Source organism: Osmerus eperlanus, chromosome 11 (assembly GCF_963692335.1).
Source record: "Osmerus eperlanus chromosome 11, fOsmEpe2.1, whole genome shotgun sequence".
Lineage (NCBI taxonomy): Eukaryota > Metazoa > Chordata > Actinopteri > Osmeriformes > Osmeridae > Osmerus > Osmerus eperlanus.
In genome coordinates this window covers 17,488,107-17,509,567 of record NC_085028.1, presented here as the reverse complement: position 1 = coordinate 17,509,567, position 21,461 = coordinate 17,488,107, and the positions used below count along the sequence as shown (strand labels likewise).

At 50.9% G+C, this 21,461-nt stretch overlaps 3 protein-coding genes across 4 annotated transcripts; all 3 read left to right on the top strand.

Moving 5' to 3' along the window:
- Nucleotides 1–495: 495 nt before the first annotated feature.
- On the top strand, nucleotides 496–6,114 carry LOC134029659 (extracellular calcium-sensing receptor-like). 2 transcript variants are annotated; one of them, XM_062473926.1, is made up of 7 exons: nucleotides 496–834; nucleotides 886–1,127; nucleotides 2,256–2,544; nucleotides 2,845–3,660; nucleotides 4,180–4,404; nucleotides 4,843–4,966; nucleotides 5,168–6,114. In XM_062473926.1, the coding sequence occupies exons 1-7, from the start codon at nucleotides 727–729 to the stop codon at nucleotides 6,061–6,063; spliced, it is 2,700 nt and encodes an 899-aa protein (XP_062329910.1). In that variant the 5' UTR covers nucleotides 496–726; the 3' UTR covers nucleotides 6,064–6,114. The 2 variants fall into 2 exon arrangements, with proteins under 2 accessions (XP_062329910.1, XP_062329909.1); XM_062473925.1 differs by having other exon boundaries at nucleotides 496–1,127.
- Nucleotides 6,115–6,319: 205 nt separating this feature from the next.
- Nucleotides 6,320–13,738, top strand: LOC134029669 (extracellular calcium-sensing receptor-like). The gene is made up of 8 exons (XM_062473936.1): nucleotides 6,320–6,743; nucleotides 7,347–7,632; nucleotides 8,106–8,192; nucleotides 8,851–9,042; nucleotides 10,243–10,791; nucleotides 11,200–11,428; nucleotides 12,473–12,592; nucleotides 12,792–13,738. Exons 1-8 carry the CDS (start codon nucleotides 6,484–6,486, stop codon nucleotides 13,685–13,687), a joined length of 2,619 nt encoding a protein of 872 aa, XP_062329920.1. The 5' UTR covers nucleotides 6,320–6,483; the 3' UTR covers nucleotides 13,688–13,738.
- A 205-nt stretch (nucleotides 13,739–13,943) lies between these two features.
- LOC134029670 (extracellular calcium-sensing receptor-like) lies at nucleotides 13,944–21,312 on the top strand. The gene is made up of 8 exons (XM_062473937.1): nucleotides 13,944–14,367; nucleotides 14,971–15,256; nucleotides 15,728–15,814; nucleotides 16,472–16,663; nucleotides 17,665–18,213; nucleotides 18,622–18,850; nucleotides 19,920–20,039; nucleotides 20,239–21,312. Exons 1-8 carry the CDS (start codon nucleotides 14,108–14,110, stop codon nucleotides 21,132–21,134), a joined length of 2,619 nt encoding a protein of 872 aa, XP_062329921.1. The 5' UTR covers nucleotides 13,944–14,107; the 3' UTR covers nucleotides 21,135–21,312.
- Nucleotides 21,313–21,461: the final 149 nt, after the last annotated feature.

Below are 21,461 nucleotides of genomic sequence, written 5' to 3'. Positions count from 1 at the left end.
ATTCAGAAGACTAGGCAGGGAATGACACGAGGTACAAAGACAAACTAGCAACGAGAGATTGAAACACAGGGGCTAAATACACTGGGGCTAGATTGAAAACAGGTGCTGTCAATCAGGGCTGGGGAGGTCAATCACAGGCAGGGTAGGAGACACTGAAATGAGAGGACAGGTGAGTACACACACACAGAAAGAACCAAGACATGACCTAGGGCGGTGGTCTCCAACCCTGGTCCTCAGGAACCCCCTGCCATGCATGTTTTAGATGTTTCCCTGCTCCAACACACCTGATTCAAATGAATGCTCATTATCAGGCTTAGATAAAGACCCATTCATTTGAATCAGGTGTGTTGGCACAGAGAAACATCTAAAACATGTAGGGCAGGGGGTCCCTGAGGACCAGGGTTGAAGACCATTGACCTAGGGAGTGGGGCGGGATGTGACAATCCTTTGTCCTTTAGTAATCTGAAAATGTAAGGACGCCCCATGACATTTTTGTCTTTTCCCATATTTGAACAATATCATTTTTACAAGTTCAACAATCGGTTGATATTTCCTGTCAACACATCGTTCATGTAATGTACCTTTATTAAAACAATATGAAACATCCCCTCTGCGTTTATTAACCACTCAAAAATCATTTAGTTAGAAAGGGTTAAGAGATCCTGACTGTTCAGAGTCTGTTCCTGACGCACAACCCAGGGTGTCACCAAACAGTAATTACAGACGATGACGAAAGCCAGGGGTATAAAACCGCTCTCCTCCCAGCGCCAGGTCACTTCCAACCAGACCAGTCTGGGAAGACAGAATATCTTCTGTTCCCAGTGTGCATCACAGGTAATACCTGCTAGGGGTCTACAGCACAACACACCTGTGTGTGCATCACAGGTACCACCAGCCAGGATGCCTCTGGTGCTGTGGTGTCTCTTGTTTGTCTCTGCCTCACCTCTTCCAGGCGGCACCACCCAGCCCTCGACCCCACCACCCTGCTCCACCCACGGGGCGTTCCAGCTGCCGGGTTTCCAAGCTGCTGGAGACTTGATGATCGGGGGGATTTTCCCCCTCCACTACCGGGTGGAGCTGCCCATCACAAACTACACCTCCGCGCCCCCGAAGGCCCAGTGCCACGGGTGAGACCATCTGGGCCGTTAGGATCAAAATCCTTTTGTGTTCTTTGTTTTTCTCTCGTGGTGGGAGTCGTCTTTCAGAAAGTCTTAATCCTGTGTGTGTGTGTGTTCATTCCCGAGCTCTGACAAGAGGCCTGTACAGTGAGATCATGTTTCTGTAGATTAGTGTCAACGTCTCTAACAACTGTCGCCTTGTTAGATCTGTGAGGACACAGTGTGCCCAACAGACCGAGATGTGGAAATGCTGGGGTTCAAATACTATAGGAAGAGTGGTTCTGGTCCGGGTCCTATTGATAACATATTGTTGTTAGTATGTGGAATGCTGTGTGAAAAGTGATGATGGTCTGGTCATATTGTTAATGTGTTGAAGCTGTCAGGCAGTGTGTTTTAATTTCCTGGAGGGAAGCTTATGCCGTTCACAGTCTCATGACCCTTTATTGATCTCAACTGTTTCACCAGGTGGTGGTTGCTCTGCTTACACCTTCATCCCTCTTAACGTTGTTTCAACATTCTGTTTAAAGTCAGTGAAAGAGATTTTACTGTCATATGCAGATAAAACGCTTGTCATTCTGGGCAATGAAATTCAACAGCCACATAGTAGGCATTCAAAAACATAAAAGAAAAAAAGAAAATGTAGATTAAAAACACTGGGCAAAGCAGCAATAATACCGAAAACAGCAAGGAATGTAGCTCCGGCAATAAAAAGTACCAAAAGCACCATAGCAGCAAAATAATTGCTAAAATAATATTACAATAACACTGGTTATGTGTACCGGAGATGTGTGTAAATATTATATTATTATATTTATATAATACATTTTATAAATGTGTTGGAGTGCTGATAGATCTGTTCCTTGAGTGGATGAAGGTTGCCGGTTGAGAAGCCTGAAGGCTTGAGAGGAGAAACTGTGTGTGATAGTCCGTGGCCAGATGCATTTAATCTCTGTTGGCTCATCTGTGTGTGTGTGTGTGTGTCTGTATCTGTGTGTCTGTGTGTGTGTTGGTATCTTTGTGTGTGTGTGTCGGTATATGTGTGTGTGTGTGTGTGTCGGTATCTGTGTGTGTGTGTCTGTATCTGTGTGTCTGTGTGTATGTCGGTATCTGTGTGTGTGTGCGCCTGCACGCAAGCAGGTTTGACCCGAGAGCGTTCCGCTGGGCTCAGTCCCTGAGGCTGGCCGTGGAGCAGATCAACCAGAATCAGGAGTTTCTGCCCAACCACACGCTGGGGTACAAGATCTTCGACTCGTGTGCCACGCCCATCACGGCCCTCAGGGCGGCTCTGTCTTCGCTGAACGGACCAGGGGAGGAGAACAGTCCCCTGTGTACTGGTACCGGACGTCTGCTGGCGCTGGTCGGGGAGTCTGGTTCTTCACAGTCCATCGTCTTGTCCAGAACTCTGCAGCCGTTTAGAATCCCCATGGTGAGTTCTGGTTGGTGAACATCAGTTTGTAGATACTTCCTGTAAATGTTAGAGACTAACCATTTTTAAATAAAATGTTTTTTTCCTGTAATTGTTAGACATTATCAGTTAGTATTTTGTGTTTAGTTCCTGGAGAATATTCTTGCGTTAACGTTAACTCGTCACGTTGTCATGTTTACTTGAGCAAGTGCTTAGAAGTATTATTAGTTTTGACAAAGAGATTATGACACTTTGAAGAGTTTGCCTTACGAACAGGCGCTCTATTCATTTACCCGACATCTATGTGTTTCTGCCCTCCAGATAAGCTACTTCTCCACCTGCTCTTGCCTCAGCAACAGGAAGGAGTTCCCAACCTTCTTCCGTGTGGTTCCCAACGACGACTACCAGGTGAAGGCTCTGGCTCGCCTGCTGCAGCAGTTTGGCTGGCGGTGGATCGGCGTGGTCCTGGAGGACCACGACTACGGACGCTTCGCCCTGCAGGGCCTGCGAAGGGAGATCCAGGGCACTGACGTCTGCCTGGCCTACAGCGAGATGATCCCCAAGGACTACAGACGCGAGCGGGTGCTGCAGATCCTGGAGGTGATGCAGACTTCCTCGGCACGTGTGGTGGTGGTGTTCTCGGGCGAGGGGGAGTTGTACCCCTTCCTACGGGAGTTTGAGAAGCAGAAGATCCCGGGGCTCCAGTGGGTGGCCAGCGAGGCGTGGGTCAGCGCCAAGGTTCTGGCGGAGGCCTTCCCCTTCCTGGATGGGACGGTGGGCTTTGCGGTCCGCGAGGGGAAGGTCCCAGGGCTCGGGGAGTTTGTGCGCAAGGTGAACCCCGAGACATACCCCTCCAACCCCCTGGTGAGGGAGCTCTGGGGAGAGCTGTATGGCTGTGACCCCTTCCCTTCCCTGCCCCCCTCCACCACCCCTCTGCCCCTCTGCACAGGTAAGGAGGTTCTCCTGGAGGAGCAGTCTGCCTACATGGACTTTTCTGGGCCCAGAGTGTCGTATAACGTGTACAAGGCTGTGTACGCCATCGCCCACTCTCTTCACAGCCTCCTCAGCTGCCAGCCTGACGCAGGGCCCTTCCTCAACCAGTCATGTGCTCTCAGCAGCAACATTGACCCCTGGCAGGTATCTTTGAGAAAACTACACATATAAAGTCAACGCTCTGCCGATGTGAAACAGTTCCTGGTCTAAAAACGATTTGGGTTTTTAAATGTATGCCCTGGACAGTGTAAAGTACTACAAAACTAGTAATAGAACAGTTTCTGCGTTGTATTACATGTTACATTACCCTTGTAATGTAAGCATTGTGAAAGCATGTTGAAATGCTTTTTGGTAAAAGTGGTGCGCATATGATTTTTCTGGATTTTTTGGGACTTCCTCAAATGATCAAAGTGATACATAAACACAGCCAATCACCACACAACACTAACCCTAACCCTCCCTGTGATATCTGATACTCCCTGAGGACCCCACTAATCACTTCTAATGTTTTTGACCTTATGGGACGGGAAGGGCCGGAATTTACCAAACATTAGTCAAGTCCGTCAACAAGACGGAACAAAAACACAGGGAAAAACTGTTATGTAATCCAAGATTTCAGTTAAACCTGCCCTGTTTCCTTTTGTGCTCTTGTCATTGTGCCAGCTTCAGCACTATCTCCAGGAAGTGTCCTTTAATGCATCTGGAGAGGAGGTGAACTTTGACCTGAAAGGAGACTCCATTCCCTCCTACGACCTTATGAACTGGCAGAGGAACCCTGATGGAAACCCCCGGTTCGTGAAGGTCGGCCTGTTTGACGGAACAAAGGATTCTGGGAAGGAGCTGGTGATCCAGGAGGAGGCGATAGTGTGGGCGGGGCATCAGAGCCAGGCAAGCTGCTGTCACTGTGTGTTTACCTGCATCAGATGCCAGCTGGTCAAGTTCTGTACTGGCAGTTTTATATAAGTCTGAGCAAAAGTGTAGGTTTCTCTCTTTGGTGTTTCCTGACAGGATAGTTTGTGGTTTGATCATGAGTGAATAAGTCATGTATCACTCAATAAATCACTACTAAGAAAGAAAGTTTAATTACATTGTGTTTCCAAAGATAAAAAAACTCATGTGTCACCTCAAATCACATAAACGTCTCATTAAGATTCTGCTTTAGCACAGCCCTCTAGTGGCTGAAACACTACTCTGCTGGTGAACCTTCAGGCACAGGAATCCTGTCCATGATTCTTTCATGGAGGTTAAAGCCTCTGTCCTATAGAAACAATGTCCATAGATTCCTCACACTGAGTGGTTGGTGTTGACCTGGTGTCTCTGTCCCAGGCAGTGGTGTCTGTGTGCAGCTCCAGCTGTGCTCCAGGATCCAGGAAGGCTGTCCGTCATGGGGAGCCTCTGTGCTGCTTTGACTGTGTACCATGTGACAGCGGCAAGATCAGTAATCAGACAGGTGAACCAGCGACACAGAGGGCAGGACTGCTAGCTACTGTACAGTTTAGAGATTAAAGTTTTCCTGAATTTATGAAATTATTGAAATGGTATTAGATATCAGGAAGCAAATTATTTATTTCTCATTTTCTCATTTAGTTTTCTCTTTCACTCTCTCTCTCTCTCTGTCTCTCTCTTTCCCTTTATCTCCAACTCTCTCCAGATTCTATAGAGTGCACCGTTTGTCCTGAGGACTTCTGGTCGAACGACGATGGCACCAGGTGCATCCCCAAGACAGTGGAGTTCCTGTCCCACGACGCCATGGGCTTGTCCCTGACGGTGATTGCCGTAGCGGGAGCCTGTCTGACCATAGCTGTCCTGGGAGTCTTCCTCCACAACAGGAACACCCCCATCGTCCGCATCAACAACTCAGAGCTGAGTTACTTCATCCTGATCTCCCTGACTCTCTGCTTCCTGTGTGCGCTGGTCTTTGTGGGCGAGCCCACTACCTGGTCCTGCATGCTGCGTCACACGGCCTTCAGCATCACCTTCTCCCTCTGCATCTCCTGCATCCTGGGCAAGACCCTGGTGGTCCTGGCTGCCTTCACCTCCACCAGGCCCGGGAACAACATCATGAGGTGGCTGGGGCCCAGGCAGCAGAGGGTCATCATCTTCAGCTGCACCCTGGTCCAGGTGATCATCTGTACAGCCTGGCTCACAGATGCCCCTCCCTTCCCCTCCAGGAACTCCCAGCACCAAAGCTCCAAGATCATTCTAGAATGCAGCGTGGGCTCCAGCCTGGCGTTCTGGTGCGTTCTGGGATACATCAGCCTCCTGGCCTGCCTGTGCTTCGTCTTGGCTTTCCTGGCCCGCAAGTTGCCCGGCAACTTCAACGAGGCCAAGTTCATCACCTTCAGCATGCTGATCTTCTGCGCCGTGTGGGTGTCGTTCATCCCCGCGTACGTCAGCTCTCCTGGGAAGTACGCCGACGCAGTGGAGACCTTTGCCATCCTGGCCTCCAGTTACGGCCTGCTCTTCTGCCTGTTCGCTCCCAAGTGTTTCATCATCCTCCTGAGGCCTGAGCAGAACACCAAACAGCATCTCATGGGGAAGAAATAAAACACACCTTTCCTGTTAGCAAGTTTAATAAAGAAATATTTGTATAAAATATATAGATATAAAATCATTTATAACTTATTATTTGGTTTCCTTGGTTTCTGATCGCTCACTACTTAGTAACTGAATGAGAAACACATGACTTTGTCAACAAACTCAACAAAAACAATAACGAACGTAACAACCATCACATTTCGGGAAACCAGTGACCCTCATTACGGAACATTGTCAGGTCGTCTGTTGTTCAGTTCTAAACTCTGGGGGATCACGTATATTAACAACAGCACGTGTCCAGTAAAGTAGCAACCAATCTGCTTCCTTCGGCAGTAATGAGATGCAGAAAGCGCCAGTGGATCTATAAAACCTCTCAGGGCTTTCAGTGTGTCAGTTGGGGGGTGAGGCGTGTGTGAGGCGTGTGTGAGGATGACTCTTCTCTTAGTGTGGTGTCTCCTGTCCCCCTGCCTGGTCTCCTTCCTCATCCAAACGTCTGCCTCTCCCCTGTTGCCCACAGCCTCTCCCCCGGCCTCGGCCCCAGCCTCCGTGTGCTCTCTGCAGAATGACTTTGCGCCAGGGTTTGTGGCCGAGGGAGACTATGTGATTGGAGGGATATTTCCCCTGCACTACAACCAGGAGATGCCTGACATTAACTACACTTACAAACCTGCAGCCGTCAAGTGTAACGGGTGAGTGGGGAGGCTGGGTGAGTCTGCTGCCTGGGCTCCCTGGCTGAGGGAGGCTGGGTGAGTCTGCTGCCTGGGCTCCCTGGCTGAGGGAGGCTGGGTGAGTCTGCTGCCTGGGCTCCCTGGCTGAGGGAGGCTGGGTGAGTCTGCTGCCTGGGCTCCCTGGCTGAGGGAGGCTGGGTGAGTCTGCTGCCTGGGCTCCCTGACTGAGGGAGGCTGGGTGAGTCTGCTGCCTGGGCTCCCTGGCTGAGGGAGGCTGGGTGAGTCTGCTGCCTGGGCTCCCTGGCTGAGGGAGGCTGGGTGAGTCTGCTGCCTGGGCTCCCTGGTTGAGGGAGGCTGGGTGAGTCTGCTGCCTGGGCTCCCTGGCTGAGGGAGGCTGGGTGAGTCTGCTGCCTGGGCTCCCTGGCTGAGGGAGGCTGGGAACGACACAGAGCTTTCTGACTCGTTGATTGTGCCTTTTTTTGTTATTATAATTTTTTTTACTACTGCCTCGTTACGGATTTTAATATGTCATCCTCAACTTTTTCTGTGTGTGTGTTACTGTATATGTGTGTCTGTGTGTATGTCGGTATCTGTGTGTGTGTGTGTGCACTTGCACGCGAGCAGGTTTGACCCCAGAGCGTTCCGCTGGGCTCAGACCCTGAGGCTGGCCGTGGAGCAGATCAACCAGAACCAGGAGTTTCTGCGCAACCACACGCTGGGGTACAAGATCTTCGACTCGTGTGCCTATCCTCTGACAGGCCAGAGGGCTGCCCTGGCCGTGCTGAACAGCCCCAGCCAGGCCCAGCCCTCCACCTGCTCCGAAGCCTCTCTCCTGGCCGTGGTGGGAGAATCCGGCTCCGCTCAGTCCATCGTGGTGTCTGGAATCCTGGAGCCTTTCAGAATCCCCATGGTAGGGTTCTGGAAATCAAGGTTCTAACAAAGGAGATCAAAAGGGGTTCTAACCTAAACTTATAAAGACTGTTCTAACTAAAGATGACATTACACGACATGTTCAAATAACAAACATAATAATAAAGAAGGTGTTCAAAGGAGTTTTATCCTAAATTTCTCAAGACTGTTCTAACAAAAGGTGACTTCAGTTCTGTATCATTCTAAGGACGATTTTCACAAAGGTGTTTTAACAAAGGAGTTAAGACAAAGGTTCAAGTTCAGGTCAAATTACGACTTTTATTCTTTAACGCAGTTAGAAGGGGAGAATTATCAAGATACATTTTGAATGAGAAATTATTTGATAATGAAATGTAGTGATAGGAACTTGTTTGTGCCTCCTGACCTTTGTACCCTGTCTTGTGTGTGAGTGTGTGTGTGTGTGTGTGTGAGTGAGAGTGTTGCTGTACCTGTAACTGTGGCGTCTCTCCTCAGATCAGCTACTTCTCATCGTGTGCGTGCCTCAGCGACAGGAGAAAGTACCCCACGTTCTTCAGAGTCATCCCCAACGATGACTACCAGGTGAGGGGGGCTACCAGGTGAGGGGGGCTTCCAGGTGAGGGGGGCTACCAGGTGAGGGGGGGGCTACCAGGTGAGGGGGGCTACCAGGTGAGGGGGGGCTTCCAGGTGAGGGGGGGGGCTACCAGGTGAGGGGGGGCTACCAGGTGAGGGGGGGCTTCATAACCTAGTCACTGGATGTCTCCAGAGAACCCAATTTCAGTTGAATTTTACTTATTTGTCATGAAGGTTATTGTTATTCTTGTTATTCTTCTTTGTGTTGTTTGTTTTATTATGATCTCTGTGCGGAAGCTTAATGTGCTTCTGAGAGAACAGATTTGAATGGTTCTTGTTGGCCTCAAACTGTCTTAGTGTCCTAGTTCCATATACAACGAATGGTCGGTCAACGCTTTACATTAAGGTTATATAACTACCATGTAACTGCATAGCAGCAGGGAGTCAGATGGCTGAGCGGTTAAGGAATCGGGCTATTACTCAGAAGTTTTCCGGTTCGATTCCCAGCCGTAGCCAAAAGACGTTGTGTCCTTGGGCAAGGCACTTCACCCTACTTGCCTCGGGGGGAATGTTCCTGTACTTACTGTTAGTCGCTCTGGATAAGAGCGTCTGCTAAATGACTAAATGTAAATGTAATGTATGCGTGCAAATGTGTGTGTGTCTCCAGGTGAAAGCCATGGCCCAGCTGCTGGTGCGTTTGGGGTGGAGGTGGGTGGGGGTGGTGCGGGGCGACCATGCGTACGGACGCTTCGCCCTGCAGGGCCTTCTGAGGGAGCTGAGCAGCACAGAGGTTTGTGTGGCCTACCAGGAGATGATCCCCCTGCTGTACGACAGAGACAAAGCCCTGGAGATCATGCAGGTAGACACGCTCGCACACACCTGCTGGGAGGGACGGCTGGGGAGGAGCCCAGGGGACAGGGCCCTGGACTCTGTTCCTGCTCCAGGGGACAGGGCCCTGGACTCTGTTCCTGCTCCAGGGGACAGGGCCCTGGACTCTGTTCCTGCTCCAGGGGACAGGGCGCTGGACTCTGTTCCTGCTCCAGGGGACAGGGCCCTGGACTCTGTTCCTGCTCCAGGGGACAGGGCCCTGGACTCTGTTCCTGCTCCAGGGGACAGGGCGCTGGACTCTGTTCCTGCTCCAGGGGACAGGGCGCTGGACTCTGTTCCTGCTCCAGGGGACAGGGCCCTGGACTCTGTTCCTGCTCCAGGGGACAGGGCGCTGGACTCTGTTCCTGCTCCAGGGGACAGGGCCCTGGACTCTGTTCCTGCTCCAGGGGACAGGGCCCTGGACTCTGTTCCTGCTCCAGGGGACAGGGCCCTGGACTCTGTTCCTGCTCCAGGGGACAGGGCCCTGGACTCTGTTCCTGCTCCAGGGGACAGGGCGCTGGACTCTGTTCCTGCTCCAGGGGACAGGGCCCTGGACTCTGTTCCTGCTCCAGGGGACAGGGCGCTGGGCTCTGTTCCTGCTCCAGGGGACAGGGCCCTGGACTCTGTTCCTGCTCCAGGGGACAGGGCCCTGGACTCTGTTCCTGCTCCAGGGGACAGGGCCCTGGACTCTGTTCCTGCTCCAGGGGACAGGGCCCTGGGCTCTGTTCCTGCTCCAGGGGACAGGGCCCTGGGCTTTGTTCCTGCTCCAGGGGACAGGGCCCTGGACTCTGTTCCTGCTCCAGGGGACAGGGCCCTGGGCTCTGTTCCTGCTCCAGGGGACAGGGCCCTGGGCTCTGTTCCTGCTCCAGGGGACAGTGCCCTGGGCTCTGTTCCTGCTCCAGGGGACAGGGCCCTGGGCTCTGTTCCTGCTCCAGGGGACAGTGCCCTGGGCTCTGTTCCTGCTCCAGGGGACAGGGCCCTGGGCCCTGGGCAGGTTCCTGCTCCAAGATCAGTTAAAAATGTTACGCTTGTCTTTTTTCTGTTGCTGTTTTGTTTGTGTCTCCTTCGATGTTGTTTGTTCAAGATCAGAAGTAAAAATTTTTTTTAGACAACTCCTTCTTTTCTTCTACGTTATCCTCCCTCCCATCTTCCTCTTCCTTCCCTCCTCCCCATCTATACCCCCCCCCCCCAGGTCATGCGTACCTCCAGAGCCAGGGTGGTGGTGGTGTTCTCTGCCGAGGGGGAGATGACTCCCTTCCTCAGGGACTACATGGAGCAGAACATCACAGGGATCCAGTGGGTGGCCAGCGAGGCCTGGGTCACGGCCTCCGTCTTCACGGGCAGCGAGTACTACCCCTATCTGGGGGGCACCATAGGCTTCGGCATCCGGCAAGGCTCCATCCCCGGCCTGGAGGGCTACCTGCGGGAGGTGAACCCCCAGAGATACCCCTCCAACCCCCTGGTGACAGAGTTGTGGGAGGCTCTCTACGGCTGCACCCCCTCCCCTTCCTCATCCACCCCTTCATCCTCCTCCTCGCTCCCCCTCTGCACAGGACAGGAAGTTCTCCTGGAGCAGCACTCTGCCTACATGAACACCTCCAGTCCCAGGGTGGCCTATAACGTGTACAAGGCTGTGTACGCCATCGCCCACTCTCTCCACAACCTCCTCAGCTGCCAGCCTGGTGCAGGGCCCTTCCTCAACCAGTCATGTGCTCTCAGCGGCAACATTCACCCCTGGCAGGTAGGCCTTTCGCCCTGCACAGCACATGGACGTTGTTGTCGTTTAGCAGACACTTACATCCATAGCGACGTACAAATAGTGCATGTAGGAAGTACAGGAGAAGATCAAGGATCAGATGTGCAGAGTTCTACCAGTATTTCGGTGGTTAGAGTCAAGGAACAGTCTATATTTACAACATCTGACGTATGTTTGAACATGCATGCAATAGACATTTCATAGTAACAGACGACACTGTTATTTATTTATATTTCTTTTATTGATATTTTTCTTAAGCTCCAGCACTCAAGGAACAGTCTGTATTTACAAAGTCTGACGTCTGTTTGAACAAGCATGCAATAGACATTTCATAGTAACAGACTACACTGTTATTTATTTATTTATTTGTCTTTTATTTATATTTTTCTTAAGCTCCAGCATTATCTCCAAGAAGTCGCATTCTCCATTTCCAGCCAGCAGGTGAACTTTGACCTGAAAGGAGATTCCATTCCGTACTATGACATCATCAACTGGCAGAGGGGCAGCGACGGGAAGATCGAGTTTGTCAACGTCGGCTTGTTCGACGGAACAAAGGATTCTGGGAAGGAGCTGGTGATCCAGGAGGAGGCGATAGTGTGGGCGGGGCATCAGAGCCAGGCAAGCTGCTGTCACTGTGTGTTTACCTGCATCAGATGCCAGCTGGCCAAGTTCTGTAGGGTCAGGTGGAGGTGAGTCAGGGGAATCAGGAAGAGAAGATTCTTTTAGGGGTTGGCCTGATGGCTCAGACACCTAACATGTCACATATCATGATAGTAATTATTTGAGCCCGACCGATAAAGGATTTTTAAGGCCAATATCGATACAAATATTTGTTGATTTAATAATCCGATATTCCGATATATCGGACGATATATATATAAAAAAATAAAAATCCAGAAACGCGTAACAAAACATAAACAGATTTCTCTAACACTCTGCCCGACTCTGGCTAGATCAGCTGGTTGTAGGCTTTGTGGCGTTCTAAACACGAGTGTTGCCAACAGGGACGTTGTAGAGTGCCCTCTGGTGAACAAATTCTACAATGCCAACACTCATAACATGGTTGAAGGGTGTTTCGTCCGTTTTTTCATTTTTTTATATTCATTTATCGGCCATTATAAATGCCGATACCGATAGTTTGGAAAATGCCTAATATCGGCCGATAATATCGCCCCGCCGATAAATCGGTCGGGCTCTAGTAATTATATTAGAGGAAGGATGGTAATAGTATTTATATATGCATATAGTAATACATAATAGTATACATAACAACAAAGAAAGATAATAATGATGCATTACTAATTATGGTAATTATTATTAATGATTAATTAAAGTCTTTATAATATACACAGTACTGACTAATTGTAATGATAATGTATTAATATAGCAGACATAGGGAAGGGAATTTCAACCTGCGATCTCTCAATCTGCAGTCAAACCCTCGAACCACTGAGCTGCTCCCAGCCCTCCCCCATCCCACCACAGTATCCCCCTCACTGTAGAAAGCTTCAAGCACCACAGTTTCCCTCTCACTGTAGAAAGCTTTGAGCATCACAGTATGCCCCTCACTGTAGAAAGCTTTGAGTGGGTTTGTGACATCTGTGTGGTATTCCTGAGTTTGTGTTGTGTTCAGGAGCTACTGTTGTGGTGTCTCTGTCCCAGGCAGTGGTGTCTGTGTGCAGCTCCAGCTGTGCTCCAGGATCCAGGAAGGCTGTCCGTCATGGGGAGCCTCTGTGCTGCTTTGACTGTGTACCATGTGACAGCGGCAAGATCAGTAATCAGACAGGTGAACCAGCGACACAGAGGGCAGGACTGCTAGCTACTGTACAGTTTAGAGATTAAAGTTTTCCTGAATTTATGAAATTATTGAAATGGTATTAGATATCAGGAAGCAAATTATTTATTTCTCATTTTCTCATTTAGTTTTCTCTTTCACTCTCTCTCTCTCTGTCTCTCTCTTTCCCTTTATCTCCAACTCTCTCCAGATTCTATAGAGTGCACCGTTTGTCCTGAGGACTTCTGGTCGAACGACGATGGCACCAGGTGCATCCCCAAGACAGTGGAGTTCCTGTCCCACGACGCCATGGGCTTGTCCCTGACGGTGATTGCCGTAGCGGGAGCCTGTCTGACCATAGCTGTCCTGGGAGTCTTCCTCCACAACAGGAACACCCCCATCGTCCGCATCAACAACTCAGAGCTGAGTTACTTCATCCTGATCTCCCTGACTCTCTGCTTCCTGTGTGCGCTGGTCTTTGTGGGCGAGCCCACTACCTGGTCCTGCATGCTGCGTCACACGGCCTTCAGCATCACCTTCTCCCTCTGCATCTCCTGCATCCTGGGCAAGACCCTGGTGGTCCTGGCTGCCTTCACCTCCACCAGGCCCGGGAACAACATCATGAGGTGGCTGGGGCCCAGGCAGCAGAGGGTCATCATCTTCAGCTGCACCCTGGTCCAGGTGATCATCTGTACAGCCTGGCTCACAGATGCCCCTCCCTTCCCCTCCAGGAACTCCCAGCACCAAAGCTCCAAGATCATTCTAGAATGCAGCGTGGGCTCCAGCCTGGCGTTCTGGTGCGTTCTGGGATACATCAGCCTCCTGGCCTGCCTGTGCTTCGTCTTGGCTTTCCTGGCCCGCAAGTTGCCCGGCAACTTCAACGAGGCCAAGTTCATCACCTTCAGCATGCTGATCTTCTGCGCCGTGTGGGTGTCGTTCATCCCCGCGTACGTCAGCTCTCCTGGGAAGTACGCCGACGCAGTGGAGACCTTTGCCATCCTGGCCTCCAGTTACGGCCTGCTCTTCTGCCTGTTCGCTCCCAAGTGTTTCATCATCCTCCTGAGGCCTGAGCAGAACACCAAACAGCATCTCATGGGGAAGAAATAAAACACACCTTTCCTGTTAGCAAGTTTAATAAAGAAATATTTGTATAAAATATATAGATATAAAATCATTTATAACTTATTATTTGGTTTCCTTGGTTTCTGATCGCTCACTACTTAGTAACTGAATGAGAAACACATGACTTTGTCAACAAACTCAACAAAAACAATAACGAACGTAACAACCATCACATTTCGGGAAACCAGTGACCCTCATTACGGAACATTGTCAGGTCGTCTGTTGTTCAGTTCTAAACTCTGGGGGATCACGTATATTAACAACAGCACGTGTCCAGTAAAGTAGCAACCAATCTGCTTCCTTCGGCAGTAATGAGATGCAGAAAGCGCCAGTGGATCTATAAAACCTCTCAGGGCTTTCAGTGTGTCAGTTGGGGGGTGAGGCGTGTGTGAGGCGTGTGTGAGGATGACTCTTCTCTTAGTGTGGTGTCTCCTGTCCCCCTGCCTGGTCTCCTTCCTCATCCAAACGTCTGCCTCTCCCCTGTTGCCCACAGCCTCTCCCCCGGCCTCGGCCCCAGCCTCCGTGTGCTCTCTGCAGAATGACTTTGCGCCAGGGTTTGTGGCCGAGGGAGACTATGTGATTGGAGGGATATTTCCCCTGCACTACAACCAGGAGATGCCTGACATTAACTACACTTACAAACCTGCAGCCGTCAAGTGTAACGGGTGAGTGGGGAGGCTGGGTGAGTCTGCTGCCTGGGCTCCCTGGCTGAGGGAGGCTGGGTGAGTCTGCTGCCTGGGCTCCCTGGCTGAGGGAGGCTGGGTGAGTCTGCTGCCTGGGCTCCCTGGCTGAGGGAGGCTGGGTGAGTCTGCTGCCTGGGCTCCCTGGCTGAGGGAGGCTGGGTGAGTCTGCTGCCTGGGCTCCCTGACTGAGGGAGGCTGGGTGAGTCTGCTGCCTGGGCTCCCTGGCTGAGGGAGGCTGGGTGAGTCTGCTGCCTGGGCTCCCTGGCTGAGGGAGGCTGGGTGAGTCTGCTGCCTGGGCTCCCTGGTTGAGGGAGGCTGGGTGAGTCTGCTGCCTGGGCTCCCTGGCTGAGGGAGGCTGGGTGAGTCTGCTGCCTGGGCTCCCTGGCTGAGGGAGGCTGGGAACGACACAGAGCTTTCTGACTCGTTGATTGTGCCTTTTTTTGTTATTATAATTTTTTTTACTACTGCCTCGTTACGGATTTTAATATGTCATCCTCAACTTTTTCTGTGTGTGTGTTACTGTATATGTGTGTCTGTGTGTATGTCGGTATCTGTGTGTGTGTGTGTGCACTTGCACGCGAGCAGGTTTGACCCCAGAGCGTTCCGCTGGGCTCAGACCCTGAGGCTGGCCGTGGAGCAGATCAACCAGAACCAGGAGTTTCTGCGCAACCACACGCTGGGGTACAAGATCTTCGACTCGTGTGCCTATCCTCTGACAGGCCAGAGGGCTGCCCTGGCCGTGCTGAACAGCCCCAGCCAGGCCCAGCCCTCCACCTGCTCCGAAGCCTCTCTCCTGGCCGTGGTGGGAGAATCCGGCTCCGCTCAGTCCATCGTGGTGTCTGGAATCCTGGAGCCTTTCAGAATCCCCATGGTAGGGTTCTGGAAATCAAGGTTCTAACAAAGGAGATCAAAAGGGGTTCTAACCTAAACTTATAAAGACTGTTCTAACTAAAGATGACATTACACGACATGTTCAAATAACAAACATAATAATAAAGAAGGTGTTCAAAGGAGTTTTATCCTAAATTTCTCAAGACTGTTCTAACAAAAGGTGACTTCAGTTCTGTATCATTCTAAGGACGATTTTCACAAAGGTGTTTTAACAAAGGAGTTAAGACAAAGGTTCAAGTTCAGGTCAAATTACGACTTTTATTCTTTAACGCAGTTAGAAGGGGAGAATTATCAAGATACATTTTGAATGAGAAATTATTTGATAATGAAATGTAGTGATAGGAACTTGTTTGTGCCTCCTGACCTTTGTACCCTGTCTTGTGTGTGAGTGTGTGTGTGTGTGTGTGAGTGAGAGTGTTGCTGTACCTGTAACTGTGGCGTCTCTCCTCAGATCAGCTACTTCTCATCGTGTGCGTGCCTCAGCGACAGGAGAAAGTACCCCACGTTCTTCAGAGTCATCCCCAACGATGACTACCAGGTGAGGGGGGCTACCAGGTGAGGGGGGCTTCCAGGTGAGGGGGGCTACCAGGTGAGGGGGGGCTACCAGGTGAGGGGGGCTACCAGGTGAGGGGGGGCTTCCAGGTGAGGGGGGGGGCTACCAGGTGAGGGGGGGCTACCAGGTGAGGGGGGGCTTCATAACCTAGTCACTGGATGTCTCCAGAGAACCCAATTTCAGTTGAATTTTACTTATTTGTCATGAAGGTTATTGTTATTCTTGTTATTCTTCTTTGTGTTGTTTGTTTTATTATGATCTCTGTGCGGAAGCTTAATGTGCTTCTGAGAGAACAGATTTGAATGGTTCTTGTTGGCCTCAAACTGTCTTAGTGTCCTAGTTCCATATACAACGAATGGTCGGTCAACGCTTTACATTAAGGTTATATAACTACCATGTAACTGCATAGCAGCAGGGAGTCAGATGGCTGAGCGGTTAAGGAATCGGGCTATTACTCAGAAGTTTTCCGGTTCGATTCCCAGCCGTAGCCAAAAGACGTTGTGTCCTTGGGCAAGGCACTTCACCCTACTTGCCTCGGGGGGAATGTTCCTGTACTTACTGTTAGTCGCTCTGGATAAGAGCGTCTGCTAAATGACTAAATGTAAATGTAATGTATGCGTGCAAATGTGTGTGTGTCTCCAGGTGAAAGCCATGGCCCAGCTGCTGGTGCGTTTGGGGTGGAGGTGGGTGGGGGTGGTGCGGGGCGACCATGCGTACGGACGCTTCGCCCTGCAGGGCCTTCTGAGGGAGCTGAGCAGCACAGAGGTTTGTGTGGCCTACCAGGAGATGATCCCCCTGCTGTACGACAGAGACAAAGCCCTGGAGATCATGCAGGTAGACACGCTCGCACACACCTGCTGGGAGGGACGGCTGGGGAGGAGCCCAGGGGACAGGGCCCTGGACTCTGTTCCTGCTCCAGGGGACAGGGCCCTGGACTCTGTTCCTGCTCCAGGGGACAGGGCGCTGGACTCTGTTCCTGCTCCAGGGGACAGGGCCCTGGACTCTGTTCCTGCTCCAGGGGACAGGGCCCTGGACTCTGTTCCTGCTCCAGGGGACAGGGCGCTGGACTCTGTTCCTGCTCCAGGGGACAGGGCCCTGGACTCTGTTCCTGCTCCAGGGGACAGGGCCCTGGACTCTGTTCCTGCTCCAGGGGACAGGGTGCTGGACTCTGTTCCTGCTCCAGGGGACAGGGCCCTGGACTCTGTTCCTGCTCCAGGGGACAGGGCGCTGGGCTCTGTTCCTGCTCCAGGGGACAGGGCCCTGGACTCTGTTCCTGCTCCAGGGGACAGGGCCCTGGACTCTGTTCCTGCTCCAGGGGACAGGGCCCTGGACTCTGTTCCTGCTCCAGGGGACAGGGCCCTGGGCTCTGTTCCTGCTCCAGGGGACAGGGCCCTGGGCTCTGTTCCTGCTCCAGGGGACAGGGCCCTGGACTCTGTTCCTGCTCCAGGGGACAGGGCCCTGGGCTCTGTTCCTGCTCCAGGGGACAGGGCCCTGGGCTCTGTTCCTGCTCCAGGGGACAGTGCCCTGGGCTCTGTTCCTGCTCCAGGGGACAGGGCCCTGGGCTCTGTTCCTGCTCCAGGGGACAGTGCCCTGGGCTCTGTTCCTGCTCCAGGGGACAGGGCCCTGGGCCCTGGGCAGGTTCCTGCTCCAAGATCAGTTAAAAATGTTACGCTTGTCTTTTTTCTGTTGCTGTTTTGTTTGTGTCTCCTTCGATGTTGTTTGTTCAAGATCAGAAGTAAAAAAATTTTTTAGACAACTCCTTCTTTTCTTCTACGTTATCCTCCCTCCCATCTTCCTCTTCCTTCCCTCCTCCCCATCTATACCCCCCCCCCCAGGTCATGCGTACCTCCAGAGCCAGGGTGGTGGTGGTGTTCTCTGCCGAGGGGGAGATGACTCCCTTCCTCAGGGACTACATGGAGCAGAACATCACAGGGATCCAGTGGGTGGCCAGCGAGGCCTGGGTCACGGCCTCCGTCTTCACGGGCAGCGAGTACTACCCCTATCTGGGGGGCACCATAGGCTTCGGCATCCGGCAAGGCTCCATCCCCGGCCTGGAGGGCTACCTGCGGGAGGTGAACCCCCAGAGATACCCCTCCAACCCCCTGGTGACGGAGTTGTGGGAGGCTCTCTACGGCTGCACCCCCTCCCCTTCCTCATCCTCCCCTTCATCCTCCTCCTCGCTCCCCCTCTGCACAGGACAGGAAGTTCTCCTGGAGCAGCACTCTGCCTACATGAACACCTCCAGTCCCAGGGTGGCCTATAACGTGTACAAGGCTGTGTACGCCATCGCCCACTCTCTCCACAACCTCCTCAGCTGCCAGCCTGGTGCAGGGCCCTTCCTCAACCAGTCATGTGCTCTCAGCGGCAACATTCACCCCTGGCAGGTAGGCCTTTCGCCCTGCACAGCACATGGACGTTGTTGTCGTTTAGCAGACACTTACATCCATAGCGACGTACAAATAGTGCATGTAGGAAGTACAGGAGAAGATCAAGGATCAGATGTGCAGAGTTCTACCAGTATTTCGGTGGTTAGAGTCAAGGAACAGTCTATATTTACAACATCTGACGTATGTTTGAACATGCATGCAATAGACATTTCATAGTAACAGACGACACTGTTATTTATTTATATTTCTTTTATTGATATTTTTCTTAAGCTCCAGCACTCAAGGAACAGTCTGTATTTACAAAGTCTGACGTCTGTTTGAACAAGCATGCAATAGACATTTCATAGTAACAGACTACACTGTTATTTATTTATTTATTTGTCTTTTATTTATATTTTTCTTAAGCTCCAGCATTATCTCCAAGAAGTCGCATTCTCCATTTCCAGCCAGCAGGTGAAATTTGACCTGAAAGGAGATTCCATTCCGTACTATGACATCATCAACTGGCAGAGGGGCAGCGACGGGAAGATCGAGTTTGTCAACGTCGGCTTGTTCGACGGAACAAAGGATTCTGGGAAGGAGCTGGTGATCCAGGAGGAGGCGATAGTGTGGGCGGGGCATCAGAGCCAGGCAAGCTGCTGTCACTGTGTGTTTACCTGCATCAGATGCCAGCTGGCCAAGTTCTGTAGGGTCAGGTGGAGGTGAGTCAGGGGAATCAGGAAGAGGAGATTCTTTTAGGGGTTGGCCTGATGGCTCAGACACCTAACATGTCACATATCATGATAGTAATTATTTGAGCCCGACCGATAAAGGATTTTTAAGGCCAATATCGATACAAATATTTGTTGATTTAATAATCCGATATTCCGATATATCGGACGATATATATATAAAAAAATAAAAATCCAGAAACGCGTAACAAAACATAAACAGATTTCTCTAACACTCTGCCCGACTCTGGCTAGATCAGCTGGTTGTAGGCTTTGTGGCGTTCTAAACACGAGTGTTGCCAACAGGGACGTTGTAGAGTGCCCTCTGGTGAACAAATTCTACAATGCCAACACTCATAACATGGTTGAAGGGTGTTTCGTCCGTTTTTTCATTTTTTTATATCCATTATAAATGCCGATACCGATAGTTTGGAAAATGCCTAATATCGGCCGATAATATCGCCCCGCCGATAAATCGGTCGGGCTCTAGTAATTATATTAGAGGAAGGATGGTAATAGTATTTATATATGCATATAGTAATACATAATAGTATACATAACAACAAAGAAAGATAATAATGATGCATTACTAATTATGGTAATTATTATTAATGATTAATTAAAGTCTTTATAATATACACAGTACTGACTAATTGTAATGATAATGTATTAATATAGCAGACATAGGGAAGGGAATTTCAACCTGCGATCTCTCAATCTGCAGTCAAACCCTCGAACCACTGAGCTGCTCCCAGCCCTCCCCCATCCCACCACAGTATCCCCCTCACTGTAGAAAGCTTTGAGCATCACAGTATCCCCCTCACTGTAGAAAGCTTCAAGCACCACAGTTTCCCTCTCACTGTAGAAAGCTTTGAGCATCACAGTATGCCCCTCACTGTAGAAAGCTTTGAGTGGGTTTGTGACATCTGTGTGGTATTCCTGAGTTTGTGTTGTGTTCAGGAGCTACTGTTGTGGTGTCTCTGTCCCAGGCAGTGGTGTCTGTGTGCAGCTCCAGCTGTGCTCCAGGATCCAGGAAGGCTGTCCGTCATGGGGAGCCTCTGTGCTGCTTTGACTGTGTACCATGTGACAGCGGCAAGATCAGTAATCAGACAGGTGAACCAGCGGCACAGAGGGCAGGACTGCTAGCTACTGTACAGTTTAGAGATTAAAGTTTTCCTGAATTTATGAAATTATTGAAATGGTATTAGATATCAGGAAGCAAATTATTTATTTCTCATTTTCTCATTTAGTTTTCTCTTTCACTCTCTCTCTCTCTGTCTCTCTCTTTCCCTTTATCTCCAACTCTCTCCAGATTCTATAGAGTGCACCGTTTGTCCTGAGGACTTCTGGTCGAACGACGATGGCACCAGGTGCATCCCCAAGACAGTGGAGTTCCTGTCCCACGACGCCATGGGCTTGTCCCTGACGGTGATTGCCGTAGCGGGAGCCTGTCTGACCATAGCTGTCCTGGGAGTCTTCCTCCACAACAGGAACACCCCCATCGTCCGCATCAACAACTCAGAGCTGAGTTACTTCATCCTGATCTCCCTGACTCTCTGCTTCCTGTGTGCGCTGGTCTTTGTGGGCGAGCCCACTACCTGGTCCTGCATGCTGCGTCACACGGCCTTCAGCATCACCTTCTCCCTCTGCATCTCCTGCATCCTGGGCAAGACCCTGGTGGTCCTGGCTGCCTTCACCTCCACCAGGCCCGGGAACAACATCATGAGGTGGCTGGGGCCCAGGCAGCAGAGGGTCATCATCTTCAGCTGCACCCTGGTCCAGGTGATCATCTGTACAGCCTGGCTCACAGATGCCCCTCCCTTCCCCTCCAGGAACTCCCAGCACCAAAGCTCCAAGATCATTCTAGAATGCAGCGTGGGCTCCAGCCTGGCGTTCTGGTGCGTTCTGGGATACATCAGCCTCCTGGCCTGCCTGTGCTTCGTCTTGGCTTTCCTGGCCCGCAAGTTGCCCGGCAACTTCAACGAGGCCAAGTTCATCACCTTCAGCATGCTGATCTTCTGCGCCGTGTGGGTGTCGTTCATCCCCGCGTACGTCAGCTCTCCTGGGAAGTACGCCGACGCAGTGGAGACCTTTGCCATCCTGGCCTCCAGTTACGGCCTGCTCTTCTGCCTGTTCGCTCCCAAGTGTTTCATCATCCTCCTGAGGCCTGAGCAGAACACCAAACAGCATCTCATGGGGAAGAAATAAAACACACCTTTCCTGTTAGCAAGTTTAATAAGTCAACAAAAGGAAAACTATTTAAAGTTCTAATCATTTATTTGAAATGTATTAGTAAATGTTATTTCAGATGTAATCTTTAAATATGAAGTATATTTACTGACTTTCATTGTAAACTGCCACAAAGAAATTAAATATATTAAGGATTTTTGTGTTTCTTGTTGTGCATGTGTAACTGATTGGTCTGCTGGAATTGGTTTTACACACTCCTGTATAACTCGTGTATAAATACAGTCCACGGTAAAAAGCTAGCTTTTCATCGGCATAGCAGGCTAGTGGTCGTGCTTCTTAGTCAGA

What these genes read in the sequence shown, in the direction of transcription:
- LOC134029659 (XM_062473925.1), top strand. Translation starts at nt 727, where the DNA reads ATGACGAAAGCCAGGGGTATAAAACCGCTCTCCTCCCAGCGCCAGGTC. An exon ending in GGGCGGGGCATCAGAGCCAG is followed by an intron (nt 4,405 to 4,842) that starts GCAAGCTGCTGT and finishes TCTCTGTCCCAG; the next exon opens with GCAGTGGTGTCTGTGTGCAG. An exon ending in CAAGATCAGTAATCAGACAG is followed by an intron (nt 4,967 to 5,167) that starts GTGAACCAGCGA and finishes AACTCTCTCCAG; the next exon opens with ATTCTATAGAGTGCACCGTT.
- LOC134029669 (XM_062473936.1), top strand. Translation starts at nt 6,484, where the DNA reads ATGACTCTTCTCTTAGTGTGGTGTCTCCTGTCCCCCTGCCTGGTCTCC. An exon ending in AGCCTTTCAGAATCCCCATG is followed by an intron (nt 7,633 to 8,105) that starts GTAGGGTTCTGG and finishes GTCTCTCCTCAG; the next exon opens with ATCAGCTACTTCTCATCGTG. An exon ending in TCCCCAACGATGACTACCAG is followed by an intron (nt 8,193 to 8,850) that starts GTGAGGGGGGCT and finishes GTGTGTCTCCAG; the next exon opens with GTGAAAGCCATGGCCCAGCT.
- LOC134029670 (XM_062473937.1), top strand. Translation starts at nt 14,108, where the DNA reads ATGACTCTTCTCTTAGTGTGGTGTCTCCTGTCCCCCTGCCTGGTCTCC. An exon ending in AGCCTTTCAGAATCCCCATG is followed by an intron (nt 15,257 to 15,727) that starts GTAGGGTTCTGG and finishes GTCTCTCCTCAG; the next exon opens with ATCAGCTACTTCTCATCGTG. An exon ending in CAAGATCAGTAATCAGACAG is followed by an intron (nt 20,040 to 20,238) that starts GTGAACCAGCGG and finishes AACTCTCTCCAG; the next exon opens with ATTCTATAGAGTGCACCGTT.